The sequence below is a fragment of the Bos indicus x Bos taurus genome, chromosome 10 (genome assembly GCF_003369695.1).
Source record: "Bos indicus x Bos taurus breed Angus x Brahman F1 hybrid chromosome 10, Bos_hybrid_MaternalHap_v2.0, whole genome shotgun sequence".
Lineage (NCBI taxonomy): Eukaryota > Metazoa > Chordata > Mammalia > Artiodactyla > Bovidae > Bos > Bos indicus x Bos taurus.
The window spans coordinates 65,353,198-65,378,294 of record NC_040085.1 but is presented as its reverse complement, the minus strand read 5'-3'; the positions used below and the strand labels follow the sequence as shown (position 1 = coordinate 65,378,294).

At 41.7% G+C, this 25,097-nt stretch overlaps 1 protein-coding gene across 1 annotated transcript in view; it reads right to left on the bottom strand.

The window, feature by feature from the left end:
* Nucleotides 1–25,097, bottom strand: part of DAAM1 (dishevelled associated activator of morphogenesis 1) — a 183,059-nt gene that overhangs the window by 95,541 nt on the left and 62,421 nt on the right. Inside the window, 1 exon segment of the mRNA XM_027554228.1 lies at nucleotides 10,274–10,492. Coding sequence (XP_027410029.1) covers nucleotides 10,274–10,456 — 183 coding nt within the window. The 5' untranslated portion in view covers nucleotides 10,457–10,492.

Genomic DNA, 25,097 nt, shown 5'->3' with positions numbered 1-25,097 from the left:
CAGAGGAACTGCATCTGGAAAAGCGGGGGACTTCAAGCCTAGCAGATAAAAAGAGTTGAGGACAGTTTAGAATTGCAATTCATGATCCATATATTGGGCATTCACCTCCCGCAGGGTGTGTGACATATGTTTTATGAGAGCAAATGGTATTTAAACGACTCCCAGTGTATCAATATATATCCTTGAGTACATTTATTTGTACAAACTACCAGATTGTTCTAGCCATTACTGAAACACATTTTCAAAATTACACTTGAAAGCTTACCTAAACCATACCACTTATGGAGATCAAATTATCCTCCCTGTCTTTAAAACCTATACTGGTCTGGATGGGGACATGTAAAGAGTTGGCAAGTAGCACAGTTTGCTGACTGTGTAATTCACACATGGCAGCCTGAGGATTAAGTTAAATAATCAGATTTTAAATTGAAGCCAAAAGCTAAGTAGATACATACCTCTCAACATCTCTTTAAGACTCAGGGTAATGAAAATCATCAAGGCCAAGGGGACTCATAACCATTTTCTCAATAACATTATTAGTTCAGAGATGGTTTTGCAGAATTTGTATTAAAATAAAGTTTTCATGATTTTTTCCTCCATCTCTCCCTGAGCCCCCATCCGCATTTCAGTCCCTGCTCTAAATTAAGAAGCACCCAGAAATAAATGGATTGATAACAAAATACCTAACATGGAGTAAAAAATGTAAATTTAACAACTTGAATAAAAGGACATTTGGAATGGTCTTGATGAGATAAAATATACATTTAGGACTAGAAGGAATAAAATGGTTTATGGTTTTATCTTAAGCTTTTCTGTATTTGTTTAGTGAATCAGAAGACAAGACGAAAACTTTGAAGACCATCTTGACCATCTCACTATCTCTAAGCAGACAGGACCTCAAAGAAATGTATACTGTCCATTGAAATGAAGATCTACTGCCAATCCTACTAGATTTCTGGATGTATTGCAAAGTTCAATTCAAAAGCACAGCATATATAAGCAAGCAAAACCCCCTATATCAACATCCCCTATATCACAAACCATCAGTTCTTCTCAGGCCCTAAATAATTTGTTTATAAAGTTCTAGATTTAGAATCATTTTTTGCTCATCTTTAAATTGACTATATACTGGCAATAGTTCACATCTATCCCACAGCAATTTTAGCACTGAACCCATTTAAGCCCATATTTACATTCCCACTTCCTTTTGTGATATACTGCACATTCTCATACTGTTCCAACATTTCTTTATGAACTCATCAAGTTAATTTCTTCAAAAATACCACAGTATCAAGGGAATATCTACTCTATTTTTTTTCTTCTCTGTCAATTAACCATGTCCTTTACATGAACAGAATTTTCTCTTTTGAGTTTTATAAGTTTGTCAATTGAAAAGAATTTTTAAACTCATGGCAATTGAACAATTTTGATATCAATTCCTTCATTAGATTTTTGGCTTTCAGACAACTGAACACTTTAAGACTATTCCAGATATAGCTTTGAAGTCTTTGTGCAGTCTGAGTTCTTAATTACCAAGCAATTCTTTACACCAGAGATCCCCAATCTCCAGGATCTAAAGTCTGATGATCTGAAGTAGAGCTGATGTAATAATAATAAAGTGCACAATATATGTAATGTACTTGAATCATCCCCAAACCATCCCACCCTCCACCCCCCACCCAATCTGTGGAAAAATTGTCTTCCCTGAAACTGGTCCCTGGTGCCAAAAAAGTTGGGGACTCCAATTAATGTATAAGGTTTACACTCCAATTAAGAAACAACATATGAAAACTATGACTTCCCAAACTGGCTTAAATCTCAACATTCAAAAAACTAAGATCATGGCATCTGGTCCCATCACTTCATGGCAAATAGACAGGGGAACGATGGAAACAATGAGAGACTTTATTTTTTTGGACTCCAAAATCACTGCAGATGGTGACTCCATCCATGAAATTAAAAGACACTTGCTTCTTTGAAGAAAAGCTATGACCAACCTAAAAAGCAGAGACAGTACTTTGCCAACTATATGCACAAAGGTACATATAGTCAAAGCTATGGTTTTCCCAGTAGTCATGTATGGATGTGAGAGTTGGACCATAAAGAAAGCTGAGCGCTAAAGAATTGATGCTTTTGAACTGTGGTGTTGGAGAAGACTCTTGAGAGTCCCTTGGACTGCAAGGAGATCCGACCAGTCAATCCTGAAGGAAATCAGTCCTGAATATTCATTGGAAGGACTGATGCTGAAGTTGAAGCTCCAATACTTTGGCCACCTGATGCGAGGAACTGACTCACTGGAAAAGACCCTGATGCTGGGAAAGACTGAAGGCAGGAGAAGTGGGCAACAGAGGATAAGATGGTTGGATGTCACCATCAACTCAATAGAAATGAGTTTAAGCAAACTCCGGGAGATAGTGAAGGACAGGGAAACCTGGTGTGCTGCAGTCCATGGGGTCATGAAGAGTTGGACATGACTGAGCAAGTGAATAACAACAAAAAGAGCAAAATCTGTACACTGGTATATCATAAGACTAACCTGGATTCCTGTAGCTCTTTTCATACCAAAGTGACTTTAGAACATAATGAAAAATGAAGAGTTTACTGATGTATGTTCCCAAGGGAATTCATCTGGCACCGTTTGCCTCGACTGTGAATTCATCTAATTCTGATACGTCAACTAAATCCTCTCTGTCTTACTATCTTCATTTCTCAAAGTCTACGCTGGTTACTAATGTTGAGAGTGTCCTCAGGACCTCATAACAATAAAACTGACCTATAGTAAGTGATTATATTTATGAGCATACAAATCTTCTCATTATCCACCAATACTATCTTCCCGTTGAGGTATTAACTTTTGTTGACAATCCTCAATTATATAAATGGTGATCATTAATGAATTTCTTAATTAGTTTCTTTCAAATGTTTTTTATATTTCCTGGAAGGCGTAACACTTAAATGATACTACACAACTAAACTTTTTTAATAGCACTTTTGGAAATCCACTTTTGGATATCAGTTCTTAAAAAAAAAAAGCAACAACTGTTTATTGGCTATCTAAAGACAGTTTTCCACTTGTATCCAACATAACCTTTTCTATCTAAAGATCTAAAGATAGAATGTAAATATACCAAAATGGGAATTCCAAAAAGTGACTTTTGGCAAACTAAAAGTATAGAGTTATTTAAGTCAGACTGCCATGCCACCCACCCCCAACCCACAGATAGAGTTGGGATTGGAAATGGATTACACAGGAAGAACCTCACCCTGACAATGGGTCACCCAGTAACTCCCAGTGGGGAGAGGGAACACTGCCACTTGGGATGGGCCACAAACTCCAGTAGCACCATTCAGTAATTGCAGCACCTAGAAACACCCCCTCACATTTCCACCACCTCCAAGTGGTGGAGTATTAAGTTGAGAGAAACACTTGCACCATTTTTATTGAGAATGGTGAAATGCACAGGTTTTAGGATAGATGGCTCTAGTGGTAAAGAATCCACCTGCCAATGCAGGATACACGGGTTCAATCCCTGGGTTGGAAAGATCCCGTAGAGTAGAAATGGCAACCCAATCTAGTATTCTTGCCTGGAAAATTTTGTGGACAGAGGAGCCTGGAGGGCTACAGTTCATGGGGTCACAGAGTCAGATATGACTGAGCACCCACATACACACACATAGCACTGTATAACAAATTATCCCAGAATATTAGACACATTGGTCAAATAAATGGAAGACTAAATACTGAATCTGAAAGAAGGCAGGTTAACAGAAAACAGTATAAATAGAATGGGTAACAAGTCAGGATTAGGAAAACTTGGGTCTATATTGCTTATTACTTCCAACTATCTATCACAATGATGTACTCTCTTAGAAAGGAAAGTTTTCCTCTGGTCAGTTAACTGATTCCAAGGATACTTTGAAAATCATGACCAGACTTATCATAAACTGGGTTTCTCATCTATTAATAAAACCTCACCCAGGAAAAGCAGATGTATATTCTGATGTTTCACAAGGCAAGAGAACTGAGGGAATCTATGAGGAGATGTCATTTCTAATATAACCGCTGCTGTGAAATATTCTGCGGGATACCCTCAGCCCATCAACTCTTGGTATATCCAGGAGTCATGTATTAGAACAGAAAACCAGAAGGGGGCTATAGTAAATTCTCTTTCCATTTCAAAAGTCAAGTAGCCACAGGAGATATGCATTGAAACAAGCCATCTCACCTCAACAGTTGGACTCAAAGGAAAACATATTCAAAATCTACCCAAGGAGACATGACACATTTTGCTAAAACTTACTGACACCTCACAGAGACTGCAATGAACAAGGGTTATTTTTGTAAATATAACCAGATAGCAAAATGTTTTGATGTACTTTAGTGTATTTCATTGAGAAAACCTGTAAGAAAGCAGGGGTACTGTCCTTTAGTTCAAATAAGAATCTGAGAATATAAAATAACACAACTGTCTCTCTTCATCCCTTTTTCCTGGCTCTCAGAACCCCAATCCACCCAGGCTCTTATTTCACGCACCATCTAAGCTGAACTTTCAATTTCTTGAGTCTTCCACATATTCTCTCTCACCTCACAGCCCTATACATGCTATTTTCACTGTCTGTAACACACTTTCCTCTCCTCTTTGCCTGCATAATTCCTTCTTTTCAAGTCTTACATTAAATATCACTTCCTCCAGGAATGCTTCCAAGATCCTTCCAAGCCAGTGAGGCTTGGGGGTAGGTGTCAGTAAGCAGCATCCTTGTTCCCCAACAAGAATGGAATTAAGTAACAGCTAGGTTAAGAGCTCAAGCAGATGGGAGATCAAAAAACACCTCCCTTTTTGTTCCTGAAAGCTGGGTTGGAGAACCCAACTTTCATCTGCAGACATGGGCTTGCTGGGATTTCAATGCTGAGTTAGACACATAGCCACCAGTCATGGAAATAACCGGACAATTTCAGAACTCCCCAAGGGGGTTCAATCCTATGAAATTTATAGCACCAAGGGTCACAGAACGTGTGCTTTCTGAAAGCAGGTTAAGTTGCAGAGAATTCGCATAAGGGAGAGAAACAAAGCTACGAATTTTCCAAAGAAGGGTTGGAAGGAAAGCCGACAATGTTACTTCCCAGAAAGAGAGCCAAGGGTCATGGAAATGGAACCTGTGAGTCAACTCTCACCTTGTGAAAAAAGGGGGAATAAAGGTTCTTCGTCAAGAAAATGTCCTGCTGGAGCGGCCCCTCTCAGAGCCCTCAGTCACAATGGATAAGAGAGCGTCTTCTGTTGCCTGTTTCCCCTGCTGGACCTTCAGCCCCCACAAAGTCAAGAAGGACCAGTGGCCTCAGAGCCTGGCACAGAGCAGGCAATTAACACACATGCGCACACATACATACACACACACACACACCCCTAAAGGAATTGATCTGTCAATTAATAACACATTCTTCTGTTTATCCCAAAGGAAATCTTCCACTGCTAATGCTAAGACAGAAAAAGTTACATGGACAAAGACTGCGTACAGTGCTATGCCCCCTACCACTCTTCAAACATGCTGGTGGGGATAATCTAAGACCTAAAAACCCTGTCGAAAAGACAAGACTTTAGCTGAATCTTATTTTCTGGGAAGAGTGCTGAGTCTCAGATTGGTTACATTCTTGATTTGTGACTGAGACACAGGACAAAGCAGAAGTAGAGAACTGGGGGAAATGGGGGCAGTAATATGGAAAAAGGATTGATGCTCAAAGACATAAAATACATGGTTAGGGAGATAACACTGATTCTCAATATTTTATTTTTAAACATCCCAAATAATTTCAAAATTGTTGGCAGGAAGACTATTTCTATTTGGCAATTCACAGAAATGCACACACACGTTCCCAGGCTACCCGTCCTCAGCTCTTCAGGAGCAACAGAACAGCTTCAAAATCAGCTGGTCAATCGGAAGGAAGTAGAAAACAGCAAGAATTGGTGAAGGTGAAGAAAACTTAGAACTCTCACACACTGCTGGTGGAAATGTAAAATGGTGCAGTGTAGTCCACTTGGAAAACAGTTTGGAAGTTCCTCAAAAGTTATACACAGTGTTATACATGACTCAGAAATCTCACTCTCAGGTATACACCTATTAAGAACTGAAACTATATTTCCACACCAAAAAAACTTGCAAATTAAAGTTTAGAGCAGCAATACTCATAAAAGCTGAAGACTGGCAACAACCCAACTGTTCATCAACAATGAATGGATAAACAAAATGTGGTATGTCCATACAACAGAGTATTGTTCAACAATAACAAGAAATGAAGTATTGATACATGTTACAACTTGGATAAACCTTGAAAAGATTATACTAAGTGAAAGGAACCAGTCACAAAGGACCACATAATATATGATTCTATTTACAGAAAATGACCAGAACAGGCAAAGTCATAGAAACCGAGTAGATTAGTGGCTCCCTGGGGATACTAGGGTTGAGGGGAAGTGACAAGTAATGACTAATGGGTAAGGGAGTCGCTTTAGGGGTGAGAAAATGTCCTAAAATGTACTGATGGGGGCATTATTTTGTGAATATACCAAAAGTCAGTGAATTATACACTTTACACAGGTGAATTACTGGGCTCACCAAAAAGTTCATTCGGGTTTTTCTCTAAGATCTTACGGAAAAACCGAAACGAACTTTTTGGCCAACCCAATATATGGTATGTCAATTGTACCTCCACAAAGCTGTTATTAAAAATGGGGTGGGAGGTGGGGAGTGTGTGCACAGAGTATGGGCCTGAGACCTCCAGAAACCACTATATCCTGAAACTGGAATGCTCTTGCAGCTTGACTATACACTGTTAAGAGTATGAGGCACTGCTCAGGGCCCACATTCTTTAAAGATTCATTTGGTCGACCTCCCATCCAGGCTTGCTTTATTTATGAGATGATAAGGTTGCTGTAAGCAATTCTGAAAGCAACCTTTTAGGTATCACTTTTAAATACATCAAATGAGTGACTCATCAGAAGATGCAAAGGAAACTAGCTTACAATGACAGGCTCTGGTGAGATGCTTTCCATCAGATAGAGGCAGAATGGCCTGCAAGTTAGGACCAACACTGGCGCGTGCACAGCAGGCAGATCAGCTTTCAAAAAAAGGAAAAACCTGGGATATTTGCCTGGGGTGATGTGCCTAGAACATACCTGAATTATCTTCCATCCTTCTTGCTATACTAGGATGTGGGGTATGAAGCACCCATGAATAGGCAGCAGTCTCTTTTTAAAAAAAAAAAGTTGTCTTCTTTAATCTGTGCACCAACACATCAGAAAGATGGCATTATCCCCATCTATGGCATTTTACAGGCAAGGAAATAAACCCAAATTCCAACAGAAACCATCTCAAAGGAATTTACCCTACATTGCAGCATGCTCCACCTCCCCACGTGGCCATCCTCTTCTGTGCACGGACATAGGCAGAACTGCTCCTGCAACTACTCAAGAGAACCTGGGCAGAGGTTCCCAGTGGCTCTGAGCCCACCTTCCTTGCCCCAGGACACCTTTGGCAGTTGGATGGATTTGTGGGCTAAGTCCCTGAAGTCAAGAGTAGACAAAAATCCATCTATCACTCGCCAGGACAGATACAAACCTCAGGATAATTTGTTTTCCAATGGTTTTGGCTTAAAGTTCTGGTTTGGCATTGGTTTTTTAACAACTAACAGCTGTAGGCAATTTTCACACAGAATAAAGACATCAATAAGGCTGAGAGTGGAATTTTCTCCCTTATGAATACAGAACAATGAGCTGTCTTCAAGATGTACATGGAGCTGCCACCACACAGGCTCTGGCTTGGGTCTCATTTGGGGAGGCTGACAGATATAATTGAAAGGACCACGGAGGTGGGTACTCCGCGGGGACTAGCTCTGTCCACCAGCTTCTCTACCACTGAGGAGGCCTTTGTCTATCAGCAACATCTGTCTCCTTTGGCTGACTTTGGTTTTAAAATACTTCAACTGGGAAATAATGCCAAGACCATCAATGCATCATTATTGCCTTTCATGACAGCCATCATGATACATGATTCACTGCCCATCCCTGGGAAAGGACGGTGTCCCTCCACCCATCCCAATGACCTCAGGCTCGGCCATGTGATTTGTGGTGCCAGTCCCTACAGAAGGATGACATGTCCTTGCCCCTGTGAATTCGGGAGTGGTAATGTGATCTGTGTAGGCCAAAGGAACATGTGCTGAAGTGACACGTGTCATTTCCAAGCATAAGCTTAGAGCCTGAGAAGTTCACCATGTCTCTCTTTCCTCTGCCACCAGGCCTGAGCCTTGATCTTGAGTAGACGATGGCACAGTGCAGAACCACAGCTGATCCACAGCAGACATGCAGCATCAATGATAGAGAGGCCACTGAGGTTTTGCTATCACAGGATAAACCAGCTGCAGATGACCAAGACACCCATTAATGCTGAACCCTTCCACTACTCTTTTCACTTTCAATCCCTCCTGACCATTCACCTCTGCCAAGAGGTCTTCCCTGACCACCTTCCTCATCCATCATGTCCTATATCCCACAACAGTCACACACAACCTATGCAGAGGTGTGTGTGCTTCTTGCCTTGGTGCATTATACCTCTCAATTCAACTATGGAAACTGGCAGCAATTTGGGAGCAGGTTCTAATTTTCCATTTTGAACCTCCTCACTAATATGTAAAACAGAGTTCTGTGTGCAGTGGAAATGGGAGAGGGTAGAGATTCTTGATGGAGAAGGCAATGGCACCCCACTCCAATACTCTTGCCTGGAAAATCTCATGGACAGAGGAGCCTGGTGGGCTGCAGTCCATGGGGTCGCTAAGAGTCAGACATGACTGAGCGACTTCACTTTCACTTTTCACTTTTATGCATTGGAGAAGGAAATGGCAACCCACTCCAATGTTCTTGCCTGAAGAATCCCAGGGACGGTGGAGCCTGGTGGGCTGCCATCTATGGGGTCGCACAGAGTCGGACACGACTGAAGCGACTCAGCAGCAGAGATTCCTGAAACACTCCAAAATATTCAACATCCTCAACTGTAAACATGCTGCCAGGCATCACCTCTTTCTTTTACCAACCAAGTTTGGTAATCAGCTCATTAATCCACTCAGGAGGCCAGAACTCAAATATCAGTTTCATAGTATTAATACTCGCCCTTCTTGGTTTATCTCATAAGAGAAGCTTATAGGTGAATTTTGGTTCATCAAAGCTGGAGTGCCACAAGAGTTCAGTTGCTATCCCTGGAGGGCGGTGACACAGCCTACGACGTAAGACACGTAAAAAGGTAGCGGTCCCTAGTATCTGCTGAACAATATAAATGGTCTGATTAGAACTAACTCCATTACAAAATGTCAGATGCGATCAAAGAAGGATAGAGTCTCACGTAATATTCATTGAGTACCTAGGAAGGGGCAGGCACTGGGCCCTTCCCACTCTGTGTGATTCTCATTTAAATGTTACATCAAACCTAGCAAGTGTTTTTTCCCTTCCACTTTCCAGAATATAGGCTCAGAAAAGTCATAAGCTTTTTCCCTACTGATACAGATAATAAAGTCAGAGCAGTAATGTGAGCCAAAGTCTTCCTAATGTCCATGTCAGTGCCCTTGACCATGCCATAATATCCTCTGAAATGCAGACTGGAAAGAAACACTACTTTGCAGGTGCTTGAGAAGCTAAGTTGCAGAGAACACCTATATCTCTTGATGAGTGGGCCCTACATAGATACATCTCTCACTTCAGTATAGTGGATTTTAAAATATGATAGCATCTATAAAAAGTTTCCCACAACAGTTATTATTGCAATCCTATCATTAGGCTAAATAATGATACTCTACTTAAGTAATAATGTCTTTCATCCAAGGATCAAGGACATGAGAGACAGTGTGACTAACTTTTTAAAAGACACTAATACTACACACTGGGAGTGGCAGGAAGCATGAGGGAATCCCAGGAGGTGTCAAATGAAGGAAATATTTGTGCATACAAGCACTCAGGCTGGGATAGGAGGAACTAGAAAGGGCAACTTAGGAGGCAGTAGGGCTGCATATTTGAAGAACTAAAGATCTAAATCTCTCCATTTAAGCACCAGCAAACCCTCTGAGGTAGTGATGCTACCCTTTCCTTTCTCCTCTACAGGCTCAGTGCTGACAGTAGGGGCACAGATGGGGGCTGTTTCACCAAAGATAAGGCAAGACTGTGTCCAACCAAACTGTCCACATCCTCTCCCCTTCCTCCGGCTCCCAACCACCCCTGGGATGAAGACTGAGACTCACCACGAGTTCACTGAACATGACATCCAGCTCCTCCACAGGGGGCATGGGTAACGCAGGCTCCATGGTCTGAAGCGCAAAGTTGCTATCATTTCGCAGCCGATATGTGATTTCTGGGTGATCATTGTTTCGGAAACAGCAGAAGATGAATGAAATCCCCCGTCCACCTCTCTTCCTTGGGGCCATAGCTGAATTCTGTTTTATTTCTTGACTGATTAAACTCTGCCAAAAGAAGACACAACAGAGTTAAGAATACAAAACTGGATATATATATATATATATATATATATATATATATATTTCAAGACAGACCAATTCACCAAAGAGCCCCATGTACTGAAGGCAATGTCAAAAGGAGCTGACGGCTGGAGACAACGTCCGCAGGACATAGAGGACAAGCCCAAGAGGGTCTGGGGGGCCAGCTGAGCAGAGAGCACATGTCCTTCTAGTCACACGTTGAATGTTTCCTATGACCCACTGCTGAACAAACAGTACCACCCCAGCCACCCTACGCCCCAGCATTTGCTCCAATCACACTGGGTCTTGACCATGCTTTGCACATCACCTGCTCTTTCCTGCCAACCCATACCGGTATTGTTAACCCCTGCAGGAATGACCTTCTCTTCCTTGCCACCTAGAAGATTTCTTACTCATCCTCTAGGGTTTGACTGCAATTTCTCCTTTACCATCCTCAAGTAGAATTAATAATACATATGCTAAGGCACATCTACCTATTCCAGCTCTTGTCACAGTCTAAGTTCCTCAGCAGTGTGTCTTCAAGTTAGACCAGGATAACTAAAAGCGGGAGGGAGGGACTCTGCATTAAGCAACGTGGTGGCCCTAGTGCTCCACGCAGCACCAGGAAGACAGAAGGCACTTGGATAATGTTTATTGTGTTGAATAAATTCATAACAAATGGGGAGTAACTTAACATGAGCTAGGAGGGTCAGAGATTTCCAAACAGAAAAGATCAAATAAGTTTACTGATAGAGAGATGGCTGACTAAATTATAGTATACTCACATAAGAGAATCTAACACACTCACTAAAAAGAACAAGGCATCTATGCACGTAGATATGAAAAAAAAAAGCTCAAGATGCTATGTGATGTATATACTACATACTACAGGATTGCATATTTTAAAGCACTTATAAATACATGTAAGAAATGTTATCAGCAGTAACCTCCAAAATAAAAAGAGGGGATTGGAGAACTACCTTTCACTTCATATCCTTTCAAATTTGAATTTTTACCATAAAAGCACTGCAGAATTTTAATCATTGCACAGTCTTTTTTAAGTCACAATTATGTGTATCATCCTAGAAAAATTTCTAAGTTATATTGTCAACTGAAAAAAAGCAACTCAAAGAAAAATGTGTGTAACATGTCCCATAATGTCTTTTTAAAATGATATTACACAAAAACCTAAATAATTTACATGTAAATACATAGCAAAAGGCCTGGAAAAATACACAGTAATTTCCTAACTCTGAGAGATGACAGGGATGGGGAATAGGCAAGAATGGAAACATACTTTCTGTGAGAGAGAGAGATATATATGTGTGTATATATATATATATATATATATACACACACATATATACACACATTTATGATGAGAGCATATTCATGTATAACTGCAGTAGACTTTTAATTTTTAAAGAGAGATGGGGTTGAAAGGGGAAAAAAAGGTGGACTATGAATTGACCCTTGGTGAGCTGGAAAGGCAGAGGAGGAGAGCTACATCTGTGTCGGGAAGATGTGGAGAACACAGGCACGGAGTCCGGGGAGGAGCCACAGGGAGTGAAAGCGCAGAGGAGGGCTGGTGCGGAGAAGCCGCAGCCCAGGCTAAGAGTCTGGATTTACCCCATGAGCAATTTCGAGTCATACTTAAATGCCCCACCCACCCTACTCTACTTTCGTGGAAAAAAAAAAAAGTAGAGAAAGCAGATGTGGTTGGGTCTTGATGACTCTCATAGTTCAGAGCTGTGGGCAGGTGACCTTGCTGGAGAAGCTACAGTGACCGCTGAGCACCAGAGAGTGCACTGCAGATGATCAGACAATGTATTCACATCCCCGACCAGAAAGAAATTCAGCATTGCTGAGACACAGAGCTAACACTACTGCTGAGACACAGAGCAGGCACTTCTCAAGATAGGAGAAAAACCTGAGGGTGAGGCAGAGGCCAGCAACTATCCTCTCAAATGATTTCTAGGAGCAGCTCCATAGCAACAGGATCAGAGCTGTGTCACACGCCACCCTCCCCACCCCCGAGTGAATTTAAAACCAATGGGAAGAAGCTATAAGGAGACATAAGGAAGAATTTTCCAATGTCTATGGTTGCGGTAGGATGGAAGTGAGGAGTCCCTGGCTCCACTGTCTTCAGACTAGAGTTCAGTTCAGTTCAGTTCAGTCGCTCAGTCGTGTCTGACTCTTTGCGACCCCATGAACCGCAGCACGACAGGCCTCCCTGTCCATCACCAACTCCCCGAGTCCACGCAAACCCATGTCCATTGAGTCCGTGATGCCATCCAACCATCTCATCCTCTGTCGTCCCCTTCTCCTCTTGCCCTCAATCTTTCCCAGTATCAGGGTCTTTTCCAATGAGTCAGCTCTTTGCATCAGGTGGCCAAAATATTGGAGTTTCAGTTTCAAAATCAGTCCTGCCGATGAACACCTGGGACTGATCTCCTTTAGGATGGACTGGTTGGATCTCCTTGCAGTCCAAGGGACTCTCAAGACTCTTCTCCAACACCACAGTTCAAAAGCATCAATTCTTTGGTGCTCAGCCTTCTTTATAGTCCAACTCTCACATCCATACATGACCACTGGAAAAACCATAGCCTTGACTAGATGGACCTTTGTTGGCAAAGTAATATCTCTGCTTTTTTTTTTTTTTTAAACTTTACAATATTGTACTGGTTTTGCCATATATCAAAATGAATCTGCCACAGGTATACATGTGTTCCCCATCCTGAACCCTCCTCCCTCCTCCCTCCCCATACCATCCCTCTGGGTTGTCCCAGTGCACCAGCCCCAAGCATCCAGTACCGTGCATCAAACCTGGACTGGTGACTCGTTTCATATATGATATTATACATATTTCAATGCCATTCTCCCAAACCATCCCACCCTCTCCCTCTCCCACAGAGTCCAAAAGACTGTTCTATACATCAGTGTCTCTTTTGCTGTCTCGTATACAGGGTTATTGTTACCATCTTTCTAAATTCCATATATATGCATTAGTATACTGTATTGGTATTTTTCTTTCTGGCTTACTTCACTCTGTATAATAGGTTCCAGTTTCATCCACCTCATTAGAACTGATTCAAATGTATTCTTTTTAATGGCTGAGTAATACTCCATTGTGTATATGTACCACAGCTTTCTTATCCATTCATCTGCTGATGGATATCGAGGTTGCTTCCTTGTCCTGGCTATTATAAACAGTGCTGCAATGAACACTGGGGTACACGTGTCTCTTTCAATTCTGGTTTCCTCAGTGTGTATGCCCAGCAGTGGGATTGCTGGATCATAAGGCAGTTCTATTTCCAGTTTTTTAAGGAATTTCCACACTGTTCTCCATAGTGGCTGTACTAGTTTGCATTCCCACTAACAGTGTAAGAGGGTTCCGTTTTCTCCACATCCTCTCCAGCATTTATTGCTTGTAGACTTTTGGATCACAGCCATTCTGACTGGTATGAAATGGTACCTCATAGCGGTTTTGATTTGCATTTCTCTGATAATGAGTGATGTTGAGCATCTTTTCATGTGTTTGTTAGCCATCTGTATGTCTTCTTTGGAGAAATGTCTATTTAGTTCTTTGGCCCATGTTTTGATTGGGTCATTTATTTTTCTGGAATTGAGCTGTAGGAGTTGCTTGTATATTTTTGAGATTAGTTGTTTGTCTGTTGCTTCATTTGCTATTATTTTCTCCCATTCTGAAGGCTGTCTTTTCACCTTGCTTATAGTTTCCTTTGTTGTGCAGAAGCTTTTAAGTTGAATTAGGTCCCATTTGTTTATTTTTGCTTTTATTTCCAATATTCTGGGAGGTGGGTCATAGAGGATCCTGCTGTGATGTATGTCGGAGAGTGTTTTGCCTATGTTCTCCTCTAGGAGTTTTATAGTTTCTGATCTTACGTTTAGGTCTTTAATCATTTTTGAGTTTATTTTTGTGTATGGTGTTAGAAAGTGCTCTAGTTTCATTCTTTTACAAGTGGTTGACCAGTTTTCCCAGCACCACTTGTTAAAGAGATTGTCTTTAATCCATTGTATATTCTTGCCTCCTTTGTCAAAGATAAGGTGTCCATATGTGCGTGGATTTATCTCTGGGCTTTCTTCTCTGCTTTTTAATGTGCTATCTAGGTTGGTCCTAACTTTCTTTCCAAGGAGTAAGCGTCCTTTAATTTCATGGCTGCAGTCACCATCTGCAGTGATTTTGGAGCCCAAAAAAATAAAGTCTGATACTGTTTTCACTGTTTCCCCCATCTATTTTCCCATGAAGTGATGGGACCGGATGCCATAATCTTTGTTTTTTGAATGTTGAGCTTTAAGCCAACTTTTTCACTTTCCTCTTTCATTTTCATCAAGAGGCTTTTTAGTTCTTCTTCTCTTTCTGCCATAAGGGTGGTGTCATCTGCATATCTGAGGTTATTGATATTTCTCCCGGCAATCTTGATTCCAGCTTGTGCTTCCTCCAGCCCAGCGTTTCTCTTGATGTACTCTGCATATAAGTTAAATAAGCAGGGTGACAATATACAGCCTTGATATACTCCTTTTCCTATTTGGACCTGAGTTACCTGTTAGAAATGCCTAAAGGGTAAGGTACCCCAACTCTCAGATGGGAGAGGGGAGAGAAATCAGAGATTTTCAGTAGGTATTAATTTGAGCTTCTCACTCCAGCTTCAATTTCAGCAGTTCTGCTTTTATCCTTTTGGATACTGACATATTATCTTATAAAAACATCCTGTGGCTACTCACTGCAATTATAAGAACATGTAAAGGCCACACAACAGCCTCCAAGGGGCATTACAATCTGGCTTCTGACTACCCCTCCCCTGACCCCATCATGTAGACCTCTTTGTATGAGTCATTGCACTTCAACTATACTGGCCATGCTGACTCCTGCCTTGGGGCCTTTGTATCAGCCACGCCCTTGAACCACATCCTTGACAAGCATGTTCTGGCCACACCTATGCATGGCTGATTCTTCTCATCATTAAGGCCTCAGCATGATTTCACTTTCTCAGGAAGCCAACCCAACCACTGTATCTGCCACAGTCCTGTGCAATGCTCCCATCACTCTCTGTCTCTTCACCCTGTCTGAAGATCTTCAGGGCAAGTATCACCATTTCAAATTATCCTATGTGGTTATTTCATGGGGCAGGGCCGTGCACATATTGTTCACTGCTGTGCCCTCAGTACATAATACTACATGGGACACATGGATATGTCTCACATATTTAACTAGAAGAACAGTCAACTTTTACATAAAATTTCATTTAAACAAAGGATATTATTAAAAAAAAAAAATGTTTAGACTATGAGACATGCAGATGCAAGTCAAGGAGTCCTGAAGCTGTATCTGTAAGATTTAAATTAAAAAAAAAAATGTATCCATACATTATTTACACAATTAAAAATAAAAGTGTACACACAAAAGACCAGAAGCAAGTGTGTTGACATTTAACAATGGTTAATTCTGCATAATGAAGAAAGGGATGAACTTTGTTCTTGTCCAACTTATGGACTTATGGTGTCTCTTCCAAATTACAGAATCTAATTCCAGAATCTGTCACCAGCTTTTCTTGATTGTGTCATTAATACAATGATGCAAACTTGGGTGAAAATTCTCACCAATAACTATGATTTGAAAACACTTCTAGAGAAAAACCCTCCACTCACTTAAGGGATAGTGGCCTCCAAAAGCTAGCAACTGGAAGTCTCTGAGTTGGGAAGGGAGAAAGAGGTTAAGAGCAAAGTATCTGTCACAGAGCCTATATGACGACCTAATAAAGACCTCGCCGAAATACCTAATATTTCATTCTGTTGAAGCAGACATCTCCTGGCTTAGGGAGTACCCGTACAAGGTCCTATGAGCCATACGTAGTACCTTGGATTCCCTTGGTAAATGTGTATTAGTATCTACTATATACCAGGCACGACAGTAGGTACCTAAGGATACAGAAGGGAAGTGGTGATTAGGAGCTTCTAATCTGGTGGGAGAGAGAGCTTGAGGGTGCTTAGCTGCTCAGTCATGTACAACTCTGCGAGCCATGGACTACAGCCCACTAGGCTTCTCTGTCCATGGGATTCTCCCGAAAGAATACTGGAGTAGGTTGCCATGCCCTCCTCCAGGGGATCTTCCTGACACAGGGATTGAACCCACATCTGTGTCTCCTGCACTGCAGGCGGATTCTTTACCCACGGAGCCATTGAGGAAGCCCCGAGAGAGAGCAGTGCTCCAATTAATTATAACAAAATTAATACGACATATCATATAGTACATGCTATGTAATAAAGCATGAACACTGTAGGGGAGAAACTGGTCCCTGATGCTTGTGGGGAATTTTGACAGATATCAGAAAGCAGAGCATTTAGACAGACTGAACAGTGCCAAGAAAAGCATGAGTTGGGAAGGGGCAAGGAGTACACAGGAAGTGAGGGGTGGTACATACAGCACAGGTATAACATCTTCTGAGAGCTGAGCCCTGGAGGGTCTCGTCTCTTTACTCAAAACCCACCAATGGCTCCCAACACCATTCTAAACTGGCTTTCAGTGCACCATCAAATCCAAATCCAACTCACTGCTTCTGTTTTTTTTTTACTTCCTTAAAAGTATCCTAGGGACTTCCCTGGTGATCCAGTGATTAAGACTCCATGCTTCCAACACAGGGTGTGTGGGTTTGATCCCTGGTCAGGGAACTAAGATCCCACATGCCAAAAAAAATTAAAAGCATAAAAAAATAAGATAAAAAGTATGCTATACTTAGCCAACAGACAGCTTTCCATGCCCCATAAATATCTCGCCCTCCCATTTTCTTCTATCCAGGTGGTCCAGTCACTTCCTCTGCCCTTCTCTTTGTCAACTGTATCCCCAGGCTGACAGTACCAGTCCTGAGAGCACTCAGTGCAGTTAGCCTCATCCACTGCCGGTGGTAGACGAAATCTGGTTTAACATTTCCAAGGGCAATTTACCAAGGACTTAAAATGGTCACAAATTTTGACAGAGAGTTTCTACTTTTGGAAATATATTCTAAGGATATATTCAAAGATACAATCAAAGGTGTTTTCACAAAAATTATCAAACCATGATCTTTAAGAGCAAATAAACAAGGGCATAGAATAGATGCTAGTGATAGAGAACTATGTGAAGAGTAAACAAGTTATGGTACAACTAGTTGGTAGACCACAATCCAGTCCTTTGCAACAGAATATTTACTACAAGGATATATCATACAGCACAGGGGATATAGCCAATATTTTATAAAAACTATGAAAGGAATATAATCTATAAAAATTCTGAATCACTGTTATATACCACTTGCAAATCAACTATAACTTAAAAAATTAAAAAGTATATTTAATGACATGCAAATACTTAGAATATATGAAATAAAGAATAAGTAGGTATATACTGTCTCATTTACGTACAAAAAAGAAATATATAGGAGCAGGGGGCAAGGACAAGAGAAATACACCAAAATGTGAGCTGCAGTTAGTGCATGTCAGCTGTATGGATTACTCTTAAAAAACCCAAAAAGTCTTGTATTCTTCAGTTGTTCTCAAAATTAAGATATACTATTTTCATAATTGATAAAACAGGGTAAGATTTTTTTAAAACCACTTTATATGACTATTTATGTGACAGAGGAGGGGAGTATGTGTATACAAAAATGTTCCTATCAAAAACTTCTAAGTTATGGTGATCTACATACCAGCTTCTCAAACTATCTGTGGTGAAGGATGGTGTTCTCACCAGTCTGTTACAAACATATTTTTGTAAAATATGGTACAATATTTCAGCAATGTCAAACTGCTCTAAGGCTCCCTCAAAGTGTGCAATTCTTGCACTTTGTTAACCAGCACGGGTAGGCAGCAATGGCACTGATGTACACCAGGAGATGGGAAATAAGACTTAATAAACTGTAAGTGTTCGTGTTTGTCTGTTGTGTCTGTCTTCAGGGTAGGAATCACATCCCATTCAAGTGTCCTACATACCCTACCACTCCCAGTCCATAAACTGAAGACTCTTTGGAGGCTCCTGTCCAGGTCTGACTATACACACATGTGTGTATGAGGGACTGTGGGAGGCAGTGTTCAGGCTATTCAGAGACAAGGTTAAGAAACAAAAGCGGGTGAAGACCAACTCATTAAGGGCCACAGGACCAGGCTCAGCCCTCAAGTTCACTGGCAGGCAGTCTTGCTAACCTACCCATTTGAACACAGTTTTGGCCCTGTTAGCATTTTGAGATCTCCACGATAGACAGTCAACAGGTAAGGTAATTTGTGGTCTGGGTCTTTCTTTCCCCACTGAAAAGTCAACTCCATAGGGGAAAGTGCCCATGGCGTGTGCTGCACCTCACATGGGTAGGAGGGCAACCACTGTATTTGAGAAATGAATAAAGAGGGCAGTTACTTTACTTGAACATTTTACAAGTTGTTTCACTTAAACCTAAATTATGTCAATAATACATTCTGGCGATATTGAAAAGGGGCGCAGAGGAAACATTAAGATCTAAAAAAAGTCCATCCGAAGCATTTTTCAAGTTAAAAAAAAATGCCAATAGTTCTATAAACAAAAGAATATTAAGGAGTCTTGGCTAGTTTCTAAGATGAGTAATAAGATATAGAGCCCATTACATCTAAGGGCCTAATTGAAGTCATTTTAATAAGGACAAATATTGCCTTTGATAGGTGATTTGTGTTTAAAAGTCTCAGTAAAGCCCAAAGACCAAGTTTTTATGCTGGCTCCTCTGTGGAAGGAAAAAGGGATGAAAGTAAGAGAAAATGCCTTTAGGGAGCTTATTTGATTTGAAGAAAGCGGTGGGGGGCGGAAATCAAGTGAAGTAAAACATAATTACTAATTTTGATTAGTATTATAGGGGATGCCAGAAGAAAATGAAAGAAAATGGTGGTGATGGTGTTGGTGGGAGGGGACAGCTACTTTAGCAACTGTGATCTCAGAGGGGGCATTTAAACTGAGGCCTGATGGATAAATGGGACCAGCTCTGCAGTGTGTCAGGGAAGAGGACTCCAGGCTGCAAGAGTGTGAGCAGATACCCTGGGCAGGTGGAGACCTTGGCACATTTGAGTCAAGAAGGAAGATAAGTGGGGCTGGAGCATAGTGGGTAACAGGAGTGCCGTTGAGAGAGACTAGGCTGCAGAGGGCAGGGGCCCAGACCCTAGGGCTTCATACAGTGGAGTCAGGGGTCTGGGATTTTTCTCAGCACATCATAAATCCGACTTGTCACTTAGTTCTGCAGTGTCTCCTGAATGTGGTCCAACTTCCTGGGCTGGACCACAGGACCCTCCATGGCCTGCCATTGCCTCCTCTATTTCTACCTCTCCTCCCACATTCTGAATGCTGTGCACCCCACGCCCAGCCCACTGTCCACAGCAGCAGTTTCACCTCCAAGCCCATCTCTCCACAGTCCCATTAGCCTAGGTGTTCTTTTCCTTACCTATTCTCCACTTAACAGTCAAGATCTAATCCAGTACTGCTGCTTTTATGAGTCTTAAATGTCCCAGAGGCAATCACACATTTCTTTACACACCCCCAGCATCATATACATAGTTGAGTCTTTTTTTGGGTTGCTTTTTTAAAAAATACATGTCTGTTTCCCCCATGAAACTATGAGATCCTGAAGACAGGGACCAAGCTTCATTCAGTCCCTGGCACACAGTATATTCGCAATGTTTGTCGAATGCAAAAGCACAAATGCCTAAGTGAACAGATGGTCTCCTCTCTGAACCTCAGTAGGGTGCGACTGGGTGTTCTTCCCACAGTTGCCTCTAGATCTGCTTTTCACCACTGCCAAAGTATTTGAAGGCAATCAGATCACCAAGTGCTTTTTAGCTACTTGTCAAGATTTTTGATGCTGACAGTAGCCCCATAAACAGACTTCATCCTCGGGGGGAGGTGTTTACAGCTTTACCTTAGACTGAGAAATTTCTCTCTGGCTGAACTAGCTGGTACTTGATTTTTCTCCCCATCCTCAAGTAAACTCCACTGGAAACAGACCTGCTGATAGAATCTTACAGACATTTTCCACACTCCTTACTTTCAGTGAACACTTTGCTCAAGATGTATGCACTTACTCAGCTCTCATACATGAACCTCCTCAACAGGCCAGACTTATTGTGAGGTGTTCAAGAAATAGATGAAAAACCCTCAGAGATCAGGGAGGTCACACCTAGTTGGGACATTTAGAGAGCAGTGAAGTTGGTTTTTCTGTCTACTGAAGAGAAAATGTGCAGTTAATGAAACCAGGGACCTGTGTTTGTACATCTTGGCCCCCTTTTAATCAGATCAGCCTGAGGGAAAGGACTAATTCCACCATTTCAGCTGGGCCCTCAACCAGAACACATCTTCTCATCTAAGCTTCTGGCACTGCTGCAGAGGGGAAGAGGGCACTTCTGGGACATCCAATGTGCAATCCGTCTATAACATTACAGATGACTATTGCTATGCCATGCACAAGGAAGCAATTAAAAAGCTACTTAAGATTCTGGAGCAGGTGCATTTTGCTTAGCAAAGAATCAGAAATACAATCCATCTGTGGCCTAGCTCAGAGTCATTTGTACTGTTCTTTACCAAAACAAACAAATCTCTCTATGTGATAACAGACAAAAAATGAGGGCCAAATTTTCAGGAATGTTGATGATGATTAAGATGACTGAAAAAAACAAAACCACTAGAGAACAAAAAGAGTTCACAAGAAAACCCCCTTCAGTAGTTTTCCTTTGATAATGCCAAGTCACAATACATACGTAACATGGAAAGTTCATTTTCCACAAAGCTGCACACGGACAGTACCCAACATATGGGGGGAACTGGAAGGTCATGTTGACAAATAGATTTACACGGATACATACATCATTCTGGGCTTCCCCGGTGGCTCAGATGGTAAAGAATCTGCCTGCAATGTGGGAGACGCAGGTTCAATCTCTGGGTCGGGAAGATCCCCTGGAGAAGGGAATGGCAACGCACTGCAGTACTTTTGCCTAAAGAATTCCATGCACAGAGGAGCCTGGTGAACTGCAGTCCACGAGGTCACAAAGAATCAGACACGACTGAGCAACTAATACTTTCACACTTTCATACATCATTCTAATTGGCTCATCAGGGACACGTGCCACACATTTATAAGATGGCTGAGGTTACCACTGGCTAAGTTACCAACGTTTTCCTCTAATCACAGTGGTTACAAGGGAAATAGCTTACCTGCTCAAGGAAGGGAAAAAAGGAGATGGCGAGCTCCTGTCTTCCATCAACTTGGTTAAACAGCTGAGAGTGTCTGCATGCACACATGAAGTGCAATGGGCACTATGTATTTGAGCCCCATGTCTATTATTTTAATCAAGATGGACACTATTTCACATTTAATTCTCCAATTATTCTTTCCCCAACAAAATATTGTCATTGTTTATTACAAATGGTTTCTGGAATTTCAGAAACAATGTCACAGGCATAAAAAGAAGGACAAGAAAAAAAGAAATTATGCCCCAAGAGCATTTCAAAGAGAAAAGTTAAGAAAACCCTCAGTTTTAATCATTGAATCTATTATTTTCAGAGCTGCAGTTTACCTCACATTTTGCAGAGGGCCCTAACATATGACTTGGGTTTCAGCAACATGTTAATGTTAACCCAAATTCTCTTATCAACAAGAATGTGAAGGGGAAAAATGGCTTTGCTTCTTTCCTTGGCCATCTCTCTCCCCTCTCACATTCCTCATGTCTGGTTTCATTTCCCAAGAACACCAGATGCCAAGTACTATTTGGAGCTTTAAAAAATAATGAGAGGCAGTCTAAAGGTTGTAGGAGAAACCTTTGAAAGAGAATGTGTTTTCCCTGTAAGTTTCAACATCCTCTGCACCAGGAAACGGAAAGGGTGTTTCTAGTGTGGCCAGTGGAGGGACAGCCCTTCCCACACACTTGGTCCCAAAAGGGTGTTCTAATAGGCCACTTCTTGGATGGCTCCTGGAAATTCACCCAACACTCAGTCCTCTCAACCCAGTGACTTTTCTGAGACAAGAGAAGAACAATGAGGGCACCCCTCCATGGATGGAGAAACCAAAATCCAAACATTCAAATAAGGCACAGGGACCCTGAAAACCCTCCCTGCCCACTGTGTAAGCAGGGCAGCAAAAGCCCAGCACACTCCCTCCTCTATGTTTGCCTGCATCAGTGTAGGTGTTGGGGTGGCGGGGGGCGGTAGTAATTGCAAAGTGGAAGCCAGAACCAGTCCCCTTCCTTCTCTACTTCCTCCTGAGATAAGGGAGGAAGGAACCCAAGTGAAGTCCATGCACACCCTCAAGCAGACCAAGCTTCAACCAGCATATAATTAACAGCCTTATTCCAGGCCCAAGCCATGGACTCCTGCCAGAAAACCACCCCTCCTCGTGTAAAGAGCAAAGGGAAGGACCTCCAGGTCTTCACCCTGAAAAGCTGGCAGTAACTACTCTGTCATGACTCAATACTTTAACCATGGGTTAGAGCATAAATCCCTAAAGCCCATATAACACATATCTCGAGCTAGGAAGTTTGTGCTGTTCACGTGACAGAAACTAGTCTGGAAGCCAGGACATCTCGTCTAGATCATCTGGGAGAAGAGCCAAACCAAGTGTCATAAGAGCTCCCCATCAAACAAAGCACAGCCTCGGCGGAGGGCCTGTGCCCGTGGGCCTGCTGACCTGTTGCTAGTCTGTGAGTAGAGTCAATAAACAAATTTAAATCCAAGCTGTAGAAATGCAAATCATTTTCACCCTTGAGTTTCTATCTCCCTGCCTCTCAGGGAACCACTTAGAGTCTATAAAGACAAATTTAAACGTAGGGGTTATACACAAGAAGCTACAACTCAACAGCCAGCTTTATCACATCAAAGCTCTCTACTATTCCATGAGGCCAAGTTTTGCTTTCAGCCAATATGTAAAAGAATGCAACTTTCCTAAATCACCTAGCAGCTCTTTCAGCAATAGTATGACAGTAAGCTATCACAGTCGCCAGAAAAGAGTATTTGTGCATTTCAGGACACCAGCAATCACCTGTTGTCTATATGTTCTGGTCCTCTGCTGATCCAATTGAAATAACCCCCAAAGGTCAGAGTCCTCACCACTACAGGTCAATCTTGTTATTTAGTTGCTCAGTCATGTCCAACTCTTTGGGACCCCATGGACCGTAGCCCACCAGGCTCCTCTGTTCATGGAATTTCCCAGGCAAGAATACTGGAGTCGGTTGCCATTTCCTTCTCCAGGGTGATCTTTCTGACCTAAGGATTGAACCAGCATCTCCTGCATTGGCAGGTGGTTTCTTTACTGATGAGCCACCAGGGAAGCCCCACAGGTCAATGAAGAATCTCTTAATGTGTCTCCCCATTGAAATGACCATACTTTAGGTAGTTATGGTTACACACTTTCTCAAACAAGTAGCCAACCCTTTGGTGCCATCTACACAGAAAATGCAAATGACATTAAAAAGACACCGTCCTAAAAGAACAACAGTACTAGGCATTTTTGGAAACAACTGAAATAATTCCAATAAATTCTGAGAGAGAAGAGGGTGGATAGATATATACAGTTGACTCTTGGACAATGAAGGGGTGAGGGGCTCTGATCCTCCACACTGTCGAAATTCCGAGCATTATTTACAGTTGGCCCTCTGTATACTCGGCTCCCCCTGCATCCACGGTTCTGCACACGAGCATCCAACTAACTGCGGATCATCTAACACTGTAGTATTTACTGCTGAAACAACTCCATGGCCAAGTGGACCTGCGCAGTTTAAACCTGTGTTGTCTAAGGGTCAACTGCACTTGGTTTGAACAATTGTTTTCCAAATCTTCAAGCAAAGTTTTATGTGATTTAGAGAGGATAAACTAGGGGTACTCTAAGCCAAGAATTCATGACACATCCTCCCAGTAATGTTAAGTCCTTTTCCCCAGTGAAGCTATAAGATGTGGTCCTCTGGAAAAGTGACTATTGCTACTGACCCTCATAGCCCCAAACCAGACGCTGTTCAATCTCACTCCTTCTCAAACTATATTTTACCATCAAGGCCAAGTATGGGTATAATTTTTATTTCTACATAAGCCTCCATGGAAAACAATGTCTCTCGGCATCGTAGGGAAACTACAGGTCTCTGGAATAAAAATTAAGAAATAAAAACTCGCCTAAAGGGTTTACATGTTTTCATGTTTTCTGAAAGCAAATTTTAAACCTCACTGATTACACTTCATCTTTTCATGTTCTTCTAACTACTTTTATGCCAAGATCACATGTGCAACAAGAGGAAATAAAACAAAACACCATGCAGAACAAAAGTTCTTGGTTAAAATTAGCCTCACTCTCTGGTAACTATTAAGAAACTCTCATCTTTTTCAAGGTAAATGTAGCTTTTGAGTTAGGGGAAAACAGATGAGCAGATACAATATGACAGGCAGCCGTGGAGTCACGACCTGGGTTCAGATACCCACTCAGACACATTTTTTGGCGAGTGACTTTAAAATAGACTTCAGCATCCTGAAGCCCTCTATAAATGTTTGATGGATTTTAAATGGACATCACAAAAGGAAGTGAGAACTACATTAAAAAGTTGGAAGGTGGGTTTA